General features: G+C 38.6%; 1 protein-coding gene across 1 annotated transcript; it reads left to right on the forward strand.

The window, feature by feature from the left end:
- Positions 1-561: 561 nt before the first annotated feature.
- On the forward strand, positions 562-8,672 carry slc30a8 (solute carrier family 30 member 8). Its single transcript, XM_028036782.1, has 9 exons — positions 562-1,066; positions 3,168-3,328; positions 3,655-3,801; positions 5,587-5,740; positions 5,860-6,023; positions 6,107-6,219; positions 7,100-7,205; positions 7,290-7,424; positions 8,284-8,672. The coding sequence occupies exons 1-9, from the start codon at positions 993-995 to the stop codon at positions 8,427-8,429; spliced, it is 1,200 nt and encodes a 399-aa protein (XP_027892583.1). The 5' UTR covers positions 562-992; the 3' UTR covers positions 8,430-8,672.
- The last annotated feature ends 2,982 nt before the right edge of the window (positions 8,673-11,654 follow it).

Consider the following 11,654-nt stretch of genomic DNA (forward strand, 5'->3'; position numbering starts at 1 on the left):
CTGAGGGAAGTAGTTGTTTCTATTTCTGTTCAATTCTGTCCTATTGTCAGAATAGATAAATAAGTAAATAGATTTATGGTCTGTGGTGAAATTAAAGCATTATTTTAGGCCCCTGGTGGTTTGGAGGCTTAGTAGTTGCTTAGTTTTGGGTGGGTGTGTTTCAACATCCGGGTCACCATAAGTCAATCAATCAATCAGTCAATCAATCAGTGTCTCAGTTCCAGCTGATCAAAACCTCAATGCTTGTTTGAAAATCCGATTTAATTTAACTAATTTAAATTTCTGTCCATCTTGTTCTGATCGCAACGAAAGGACAGTAATGACATTTCATGTTTATATTTCACATTTTTGTTTGTTCTTTAAGATTGTGATGATTAATGATGCCCCCCCCCCCCAAACAAAAACATGGAAAAACCTCAACTGAGACCCAAACATGTCGTACCAGGAAAGCTGTTTATACAGAACAATGCCCATCACTTCCAGCAACAGAGTTAATCTGAGATAACTTTGACTCGGGGTGTGGGGAGCCACGGATGAACCACGTGATTCCGCACGAGGAATCCGCGGCACACGGCACTTCCAGCGGGTTGCGTAACCCCCCGGTGTCGGCTGCTGCTGCGGGGCGCTGCGTGAAGCGGCCAGTTTGGGTCGGTGCTGCAACCACCAGTTTCTCCACTTTAAGAAAGAGTCAACTTAGTTGCACAAGTGTTTCCCCTGGTAGTTTTTGTTGCAATGAGCTTTCAACTTCTGCATCCTCCCAACGTCGAACCGTCACCTCTTCCCACCCCGACCACCTCCCTCTTCAGACGGGTTGCAATTTGCACACGGCTGCGTTGGTTATTTGCACTAATTACGATGTAGGATGGGTGCAAATATTCGCAATCGGCGTGTGGAGAACCAGCAAAGCTTCAGCCAGAGAAAAGCGGAGTTGAGTCTGTGAAAGGTTTTCTTTTTTCCCACTAGAAATTTGGGTTTGATATTTCCCTCCAGTGATGTTCAAAAGCAAGGATCCGGAGAGACGTCACATTTTGGCAGAGCAGAGCAAAGCGTACACCCTCCCGGGAAGGTGAGGCAAACTTTTATATTGAATATCGGTGATTTCTAAAGAGGAAAAACTGCAAAAAGAGGCGATATCTGACTTGTTTTCATTTATTTATTTCGTGTTCTTATGTGATTTAGAGTTTTCCTTACGGCACTGATGTGGGATCTGTATGCAAACCTGCATTTAATTATCTTATTGATCAACCGATTTATTTGATTGGGGGAAATGATCATCATTCAGATTTAAGGGCTGTGATGTTGAGTTAGTTACATTTTTACATAATTGGTCCTTTTAATTGTCTCAACCTCATAAAACTGTAATTAAGTCAATCTAATAAGCCTAAATATGGATACTGAATACAATAACTCTTTAAAATCTCTCAAAAATAAAATTTTATATTTATTTTTTTTTTATTCAGATTTGGTAATATTGCACACCCTCTGACACATACTTTGCTTAAACACCTTCAGGTAAAGTAATTTTATTAGTAGATTTTCAGCAGCAAGGCAATTCAAAGTGCTTTACATGAGTTAGAGGAAGAACAAATAAAATAACAAAATAAAAGCAAGAGAAAAATAAAAGTATAAAAAGTTTACAAAAAGGTAAAAAATATAGACCACTTGCTGCAGTGTTGTTGGTTGTGCAGGAGACTCTGCTAATGCTTTTCAAAGATATTCAATTGCAGTGGTGGTGATATTTGAAGGGTGGGCTAATGTGTATATATATATATTTTTTCTTTTTTAATTCCCATCCAGTTTGAAAAATAAGGAGAAAACCTGCTATAGATAACCATAAAAAACAACCATGGAAACATGCCAAAGACCAGGGGTCTCAAACTCCAGTCCTCAAGGGCCGCAGTCCTGCAACTTTTAGATGCGCCTCTGCTGCACCACACTTCAACAGAATAATTAGGTCATTAAGGCTCTGGAGAACTGATCTACACAAGGAGGAGGTAATTAAGCCATTTCATTCCAGTGTTTTGTACCTGTGGCACATCTAAAAACTGCAGGACCCTTGAGGACTGGAGTTTGAGAGCCCTGCCAAAGACCAATTGCATAGAGCCTCTGCAGTTGTCCAAATTTAATTTCCCTGCATTAATTCCCCAACACTGGACACAATTACACTGATAAAATGAAACAAGATACAATATGTTTTTAAATGAGGCCTACCTTATTATAGAGAAACTCACTTTTCTGGGACGCAAAAAGAATAAATAATCCACCTCGTTTATGCTAACATTGCTCGCCATCGCTCCTTCTCAGTCTACGGAAAGCCACGCCCACACACACTGGAGCTCAAGGAAAGTCCACCCTGATTGGATGAATCCTGTGGCCCTGGGCCAACCAAAATGAGCCGCAAACCGAGGGGGCGTGGCTAGACGCCTGTCAATCACTCTGAGCCAATCAGTAACGCTGAATGGGGCTGTCAGAAGTTAGCCCTTCCGAAAGACCCAGAGATTTTCACCAGGCGGTTTAACACCAGGTTTGTTGAAAATTTAACAAAATATGAAACATTATTTATAAAATGTTGTTATTTTAACAACTTTATTGTAAATGTCAGGGAGGGCTTAGCCCTACTAGCCCTCTTACACCAGCCGTCCATGTACGTCTGTTTGCAGCCATTTTCGGCCAGCAGCAGATTATTTGGATTTAAAGTGACAGGAGCCCCTAAAACAGCTCATTCTGTAAGTAGCTCATGATAAGCAGAACTGAGCAAATCTCATTATCTAAGAATAATTTGTTTGTAAAATAAAAATAAAAAAGAAAAGAACACGTTTTGTGTATCTCAGAAACATCCTTACCTGTTTAAGGAAGCATGATGGGTCTCCTTTAAACATGTTCTGTAGTCCTGAAATGCAGGTTATAATTATTTTTTCCCTATCAACTTACCAAACTAGTCATTGACGTGTGTAAAAATATATTTTGAATGAGGAGCCAACCTTGTTTCCCCTCATTAGTATGGCAGCGGTTGGTGCAGGTTCACTATCTTATAGTCCGGTGTGTTCAGAAGATCATTTCCATTTCTCTCTGGACATTTGGGGTTGTAGTTTTTCCATCGTTTTAATAAAATCGTCCCCATCTCTGTTCCTTGGGGCTGAATTTATCATTCTTTTTGCTATACACAGTGTGCCAAACCATGAAGAACTGCAGAAGGATGGGACTTTCAAGCATTGTCACGATAACAGCTTCGCACAGCAGGACCGAGAGACGGAGAAAAAGGTCGCCAGGAGGAGGTTGTACGTAGTTTCCATCGTCTGTCTGCTCTTCATGATAGGCGAGATTGCTGGTAAGTCATTTTTTAAATTCCTTTTCTTGCTTTATTAGTTTCATTCTAAGTCTTTCTCGGCATTCTCTGACAATACCGGTTAATTTTGACCATTAGCTTTCATCCTTTTATTCTTTTTCCACTCTGTTCTATTCTCATTTTATTTATTCAACTTTTCATTACATTTCCACCTTCTGTCTTTTCTCTTTGCTTTTTCTGCATTCTCCAAAATACCCGGTTACCACATGTAAAAGAGGTCAAATGCAACTGAAAACTTTAGAGTTGCAAAATATTGACGCTAATGGAGACAGACCCTTAGTAATTGTTTAAATTGTTCCTTTTTGCAGGAGGATATTTGGCAGGAAGCCTCGCAGTGATGACGGATGCTGCTCACCTTCTGACTGACCTAGCCAGCTTTGTCATTAGCTTGTTTTCCCTCTGGCTTTCCTCTAAACCTGCCACACAAAGGCTCAGCTACGGCTGGCATCGTGCAGGTACCGAGTCATATGCCGGGTCCAACAGCATCTGTTGGCCAATGTTTCCTTTCCAACAACATTTAGGTAGAAATTATTAATACAACAACACAACACACACGCTTTGTACATATGAAAACACAATTTTGTGACTAGCATTTATTTAATTATCTACATGCTAACAATAAACCTTGCTGGTTGCATGACTTCTATAGTATTTATTGGCTAGCCAGCAGCTACTTTGCTAGCTAGCAATTCCTACTAGCTAGCTAACCTGCAGTAGGGTGATTGTGGTAGTAGCTACCTCAGCTAGCTTCCTGTCTATGTTCCTTTGAGGACACACAAAGCAGTAACATGACCATGCAACGCTAATGGAGCAGTGCCACAAATCTTTTTTTTTCTCCTTTTTTTATTTATTTTCATTAGTCAGCTTGCTTCTTCTTCTTTAGCGTTTCATTGGCAGTTTACACTCTTTGTGCTTTACTGCCACTAACTGGATTGAGGTTTAACTTACCCTATCTTCAGTACCCTCATTTAATAAACATAAATAAATAAGTACATAAATATATTAAATTCTCTCCGCTAACTTTGTCTTTTAAATACTTTGTGTGTTAATTATACATTATGATTGAGGCTTCCCAAGTAAATTAACCATTGTTTTTGAAATGTCAGTTGACCTTTCCATTTCTTTTCTCTCTTGTATATTTTCTACATTTTATATAAACATTTTCTACCAGGGTGATTGCAGTTGTACGTCAGTTAACCTTTTGTGCAGGTATCTTGGGGACACACATGACTGTGAGATGACCAGATACTGCTACTGGAACGATGCCACGAATCTTTATTTTTTTTCTTTGCTGTTTTTTCTAGTCAAATGCTTGTTAACTAAGAATCAAGATAGATTACTAATTTGCTACATGCTAGCTTCTGTAATAGATGCTGTTGTTAGTACACTTGTGCTGCATTAATAAGGTCCTGGTTATGAATTCCTCAAGCTATTTCTGTATGGAGTTTACTTTTATTCCAGGTGTATAAATGTTTTTCTAAATGGCCCTAATGTCTTAAGAGGGTGGATGGAAAGTTAGCTTGCTGGTTGCATGTAGTTAATTAACTTCATGGCTATAAACTAGCTAGCTGATAATGACAAGTTAGCATCTTTGATTAAGAATATATTCTTTCTCTGGTTATTTGGGTTTTGAAACAGTTTTTCCTCACTCTTTGTCAAAGAAAAATTTCCGCAACAGTTGCATGTTGTTAATTAACTTCATGGTTATAAACTAGCTGATTATAACAAGCTAGCATCTTTTTCATCCTGCACCGATTTCATTTTAGTAGCAGCATCTCCAGATCCAGTTTTAGGCTGAATCTTCAGTCACTACCAGCCAAATTAATGTTCCATTAACAAAAAGAGAATTGATGCACTTTAATAAGAAACTTTACTTTAGGTTAGACTAGAACAGGGGTGGGCCATCCTGGTCCTCGAGGGCCGGTGTCCTGCAAATCTTAGATGTCTCCCTGGTCCAACACACTTGAATCCAATAACTGAATCACCTCCTAAGTGCAGTCAAGTTCTCCAGAGTCCTGCTAATGACCTCATTATTTGACTCAGGTGTGCTGAAGTAGAGATGCATCTAAAAGTTGCAGGAGACCGGCCCTCGAGGCCTGGAGTTGCCCACCCCTGGACTAGAAGCAACTACCTGGTAAAATAAGGTCAACTTTTTGCCCCTTAGCCATTCAGTCGATGTTTGATTATGTTTTCTGGTGAATTCTCTCCTGATTTCTTTGTTTGTTTTGTTGTCCATGCAGAAATCTTGGGTGCTCTGCTGTCAGTTTTCACCATCTGGGTCGTCACAGGAGTGCTGGTTTATCTTGCTGTGGAGCGCATCGTCCATGATGACTACGAGATCCAAGGCCATGTGATGCTCATTACCTCAGGCTGTGCAGTGGTGGCCAACATTATGTGAGTAAAATGGAGGAATGTTATTATTTATGCTAATATATTCAATACATGTTCTTTAACAGGTTGAAGAACAGCATTTCTTAAAGCGCTGATTGAAATTGTTCCTTATCTTCCAACAGAATGGCTTTAACTCTTCACCAGTCGGGTCACGGCCACAGTCATGGCGGACTCGCGTCACACGGACACAGTCACAGTCCCAAGAGAGGAAAAGAAAAGACTCAGACCCCAAACAACATCTATTTAAATGACTGCATAGACATGGAAGAAAACCATGCAAGCAACGGTATGATCGAAGAACAGCAACATCATTGAGACACTAAAATGGCGTAATGTGATGTGGATGTCCGTTATTTTTATACGCGTTAGGAAAGAGGGCTCACCAGGCGAATGCAAGTGTGCGAGCAGCTTTTGTGCATGTGATGGGAGACCTTCTCCAAAGTGTTAGCGTGCTCGTCAGTGCCATCATCATCTTCTTCAAGGTATCTTATTTTGTATTTGGGCTCAAACACAAACTCGGCTTTAAAGAGTTTGTTTTCTGTAGGTGGCTGTTACATAGTGGTAGAAACTGCAAATGGATATTTAAAATGTCTGAAATATAAAAGTATGTAAGTTTTTCCTCATCTCAAGTCTTATTTTATTATTTAAAAAGAGATGTTTGTTTCCTGCTTCATTGTGAAACTACTATATCTTTGAAAATTACTTAAATGATCTTACATAATGGTTTTCATAAAGTTTTTATTTAAACTCAATTATAATCTTGAACAGGTGGGTGTTTTAATGTGTTTTCACACCTGACAGTCCGGCAGACTCAGTTCGATTGGGAACCAACATTAGAACATTTTTTACGTTTTCAGCTGATGATCCACTTTCACATTGCACGGTTCGCCTGTGGTGAAACAACACAAAAACCACCGAAGAAGACACTGAGCGGAACTTCCTTCTTCACAAAATGTAAACAAAAATGGAGTAGCGTCAGGTTTTAGCGGCTGTTGGATTTCTCTTTCGCGTTTGGTAAAAGTCCATGAGTCATTTCTTCGGCTAGTTTTAGATTCTAGCGCGTGAGTTACCTAGCAACTCGCAGGTTCTTTGGTTGCCTAGCAACCACTTGCTGAGTAACTGCCACAGTAAAAGTTTTAGAATGCCCTAAAAAGGCCATGAACCACTTCCTGCTTTTGGAATGGTCTCCAGTCCAAAACAAAAGATTTGTTTTCTTTGCAGCTGCCCTTTTAAGGATTTCAAAAGATAATTTGCTTTTCTGCTTAAAAGAGAAATCTTATTTATTCATTTAAAAAAATAAAACGTAGCTTTTTATTACATAGCTATTTATTATGTTATGCTTTTTGATATTTTTTCTTCCAGCCAGAATATAAAATCGCAGATCCGATCTGCACCTTCTTGTTCTCCATTCTGGTCCTATGCACCACCTTCACCATCATGAGGGACATCCTTCTTGTTCTAATGGAGGGTAAGGCCTTCACTATACTTTTAGTACATATTGTCATAGATTTAGATCATTTTCTCTTAGTTTTGCCTTTGTTGTTTTTCCCAGGTACGCCATCGGGGGTGAGGTACAGTGAGGTGCGAGACCGTTTGTTAACTGTAAACGGAGTCAAAGCAGTTCACAACCTTCACATCTGGGCGCTCACCATGAATCAGGCAGTTCTCTCTGCACACATAGCAATAGGTGAGAAAAATCAGTCATTTACTTCCAAGCTTGTTTTGTATTTCAATTAGAGTTTAGTCATTTTGGTCTAATTGGCCTATCTAAGTAATAATAATAATAGTCATTGTAATATTATTGTCCACACATGCATGTGTAAATTTGCCTTTGCTTTCACATTGTGGTTAAAAACAATACATAATAATATAGCTGGAGAATAAATCAAAAACATATAGCAGATTCGACATGGGATCAGTATTGATAGATGATACATCTGATAAAATATTCAGTAATTTCACTGAACCACCCTGCATTCCGGGAGATATAAGCAAAGTAAAGGCTTTAACCCTTTAAAGGCTTAACTCAACTTAAGCTAGTGAGTCATTTGGTGGAATCAACTGACTCACTCACTCTTTGGTTACCTAGCAACGCGCACGTTCTTTGGTTGCCTAGCAACAACCTGCTGAGTAACTGCCACAGTACAAGTTTTAGATTCCACCACTGCGCCTCATAACTGCTTAAAAATAAAAAACAGCGGGTTGAAGTGAAAACTGTGGATAAAACATTGAAGTCACGCCATCAGTTTGTTTAAAACAACAACAAAAAACAATTAATAATTATCAATATTGACTGATGAGAAACAATTCTATTGTGAAACCAAGCTTTTTTTAGCCATGTTGTCCAGTCCTACGTAATAAAAAGGCCACCTAGTCACATTTTTGCTTTTTCGAACTAAAATATGCCTTTATATAAAATAAAAAAAATTGTTTATTGTAATAAACTCTCGGTTTTATTGGTCTCTTCACATTAGATGTTAACAGAATTTCAGTTAGACGTAGAATAAGTAAATTATAAGTGGTGTTTTCTGTCTCTGTTTCTCCAGATGATTCGGTTGATGCCCAGACCGTCCTGAGGGAAATGACCCAGGCCTGTTTCTCCTCCTACAACTTCCACTCCATTACCATTCAAATGGAGCGGCAGGCTGACCTGAAGCCTGGATGTACGCTGTGTGAAAATCCTAAAAACTAGGAACCTGACGAGACTCGTTTCCATAGCTACTAGTACGGCCGGGAAAGATTTTCTTTTACTGCAGCGTCTCAGACAAACTTATGTTACTGTATGTTATGTGAACTTTGTACTAATTCCTATAATTGTGGGTATTTAATGACAATGAGGATGGCACAAACTGTAAAGAAAACAATAGTTTGACTCATTGCAAAAGAAAAATTACATTAAACTCTAATTTGTTCTTTTCTTCTTTCTGAATTTTAATTTTGAGTGTCTTTTAGAGCTTACTGATTCTTAAAAAATGTTTAGAGTCAAGGTGCTGAATACAAGTGAACACAATACTTTTGGAAGACACTGTATGTGCTAACATGATAGCAGTTTGTATAAAACAGCGGTGTCAAACTCATTTTAGTTTTGGGTCAAATCAAGAGCCTGAATGCTCTTAAAGGGCCGGTTGTGCCAGAATGTATTGATAAAACCTGTTCACACACTGTTGACGTATCAATGAATTCTTAAAATTCAACAATATTGAACATCTATTCAGGCCCGTCAGGATTTCGTGATACTTTTCGTGATTTTTTTGCAATAAAATTCAAAGTGTTTATGGTACTAATTTGGAAATATTTGGATATTTGCGCTTATTTATGTTGGTAGATGCAACTTTTTATTACTCACTGGATAGATTATGCACTATAAAATGGCATAAATTAAAATTGAAGTGGCTGTTTGGTACAAGTTCGAAAGTCTTTGACAATTTTTGAGAAACATTTGCACTAAGCTCCCAGTTATTATTATTAGTACAAAACAATTGGGGGATTTGTTGATTTCTGCTTGAATTTCCACAATAATTTGCAAAAAACTGGAGGGACTGATTGATATAATTTGGCAGTAAACAGATAAAAACTCAATTGATTTGATTCATGAAGTAATATTTAAGCACATTTAGTGTTTAGTCTAGACTTTACAGGGCCACATAAAAAGCTACGGCAGGCCTGATTTGGCCCACAGGCCTCGAGTTTGATACATTTAAAGAGAAAATCTGTATTTTTTACATTTGTGAAACTTAAACTACAAAAATTATTTGAATGTTTTATTTGATCCACTCAGTCAACACTAAAATTCAAATTAATTGTTCATCATGCCATCTAACTATGAGGGAAAACTAAAATTATTGTTGCATTAAATTGAAATATTAAAGTGATTCCAACAGTTTAAGTACAGTAAATGCCCTTTTGCATCATTTTACTGCCCATTAACTGAATATTTAGCTCTAATCCCGGCTCTTTCAAGTGAATGTGCTTTGAAGAGCTGAGTGGACTTAAGATGCAGCTGCCCTCAGAGTAACTCACTGCTCTCTCTTCTTTCCAGCGTATTTCCCTGGAGGAGCCACATATTTAATTAAAGCATGAGCAATGCACTAGAGAGTGCAAAGATAATCCCTTTTAGTGCTGATACCCCTTAAGCTAATAATTACTACTCCATTTTCTTGAAAGTGATGACCGGTAAAGCTAATTTCCAGGTTATTTTTGACTTTAAAATAGTCTGTTTCCTGTTTTTATTATTCTATCTGGATATATCGTAGGTGTTTGTTCAGACTCTAGCAGCACTGATGCTGTACAGTGAAGCTCTTTCCAGTTTTATCTGTTTTGAAGCTGCAGGTAAAAGCAGCTGCTTTCTTTCATGTACAGCAGTGGTCCCCAACCTTTTTGCAGATCGGTCAAGACTTGGCAATAGATAATGCTTCTGCACGTTGGTATCCAGCTAAAGCCTCCTCGGTCTGCGGACCGGGCCTGGGGCGTTGGGGACCACTGATGTGCAGAATACTGTCTGAGGCAAGCAGAGGTGATGAGATGTGCAAATGTGAAAATGATAAGATTTCTGCCTGTGATAGATGAAGATCTTTGATGCAAATTTTTTCCTCATTGAGGTTTGACCCCAGCAACCCGTTAAAAATTGACCTGTTTTCTATCAGCCTGCAGGGAATCGATCGCGAAGGAAAACATGCATTTTCCTTCAAGTCAACCTTCATTTGTTTTTTTTTTTTATTAAGAAGTTGTGGCAACACAAGCAAGATTGTAAAAGCCAATTTCTAAAAAAAAAAAAACAGTTCAGGTTTTGATGACACAAACTCTTGTCAGATGACATAATTTTAAAGGGTGAACTTTAAATTAATAATAGGAATTCTGTAATAGGATACTTTTCAAGCCACAAAACAAATCTTTCTCCATCCATCCATTTTCTGTTCACCCTTGTCCCTAATGGGGTCAGGAGGGTTGCTGGTATCTCCAGCTACATTCCGGGCGAGAGGCGGGGTTCACCCTGGACAGGTCGCCAGTCTGTTGCAGGGCAACACAGAGACATACAGGACAAACAACCATTCACACACACCTAGGGAGAATTTAGGACTGTGGAGTACTCAGAGAGAACCCACGCATGCAGAAAGACCCCGGGCTAGGAATTGAACCCAGGACCTTCTTGCTGCAAGGCAACAGTGCTACCAACTGCGCCACTATGCAGCCCACCGAATCTTTCTCTTTTTAAATAAAAATCTTATACAGTCAGAGAGAGAACAAAATTTCTTATAGTAATTTTAAGAAATTAAAAAGTACAAATAAAGACAGAATAGAGACACATTTAACATAGAGCTGGTCATAGCAGATATTCATAGACTGAATAAGTTTGTAGCATTCTGCTGTATTGTGCTAAATTAGTCCAGATCTTAGTGAGCAGACCTCAATTACTTTGTGTCATTTTGGCAATTATGAATCACAAGTGGAGTTCCTCAAGCTTTGTTTCATACAATAAAATATAATTAAATTCATTTTTTGGCTATACAAAGAATATTTTCAGTATGCAGTCACTATTGTAGAAAAGTTTCAATCCCTGTACTGAATACTGAAAAACGACAAGTTGACCCTCCCAATATGGCGGCGTCGCAGACATGGAAAACTGAATCTGGTGCCAAGCTCTCTAGCATGTGTGGCGATTAATGTTATACAAATGACATACCAGCTGGGGGCGCTGTTTCTCTGTTTAATAAATACGTCAAGATTAACCTAAGCAAATATGCAGTGCGCAATGCTTTTTCAACAAAACATTTTTCCCATACAGGGAATAAATATGGAATCTATCATCAATATTAGAGAATAATACTTTATGTGATAACGAAATCTAGAAAAAATAACTAGAAAGAAAACGAAGAAAGGGAACCAGAAGAAGAAGGAAGACAGCGGCGCACCTATTCTG

The sequence above is a fragment of the Xiphophorus couchianus genome, chromosome 13 (genome assembly GCF_001444195.1).
Source record: "Xiphophorus couchianus chromosome 13, X_couchianus-1.0, whole genome shotgun sequence".
Lineage (NCBI taxonomy): Eukaryota > Metazoa > Chordata > Actinopteri > Cyprinodontiformes > Poeciliidae > Xiphophorus > Xiphophorus couchianus.

Excerpts from the sequence above, each read along its gene's own strand:
- slc30a8 (XM_028036782.1), top strand. The coding sequence starts at position 993 with ATGTTCAAAAGCAAGGATCCGGAGAGACGTCACATTTTGGCAGAGCAG. Across the intron at positions 5,741-5,859 it reads GCAGTGGTGGCCAACATTAT|AATGGCTTTAACTCTTCACC; the intron begins GTGAGTAAAATG and ends ATCTTCCAACAG. Across the intron at positions 7,425-8,283 it reads CTCTGCACACATAGCAATAG|ATGATTCGGTTGATGCCCAG; the intron begins GTGAGAAAAATC and ends CTGTTTCTCCAG.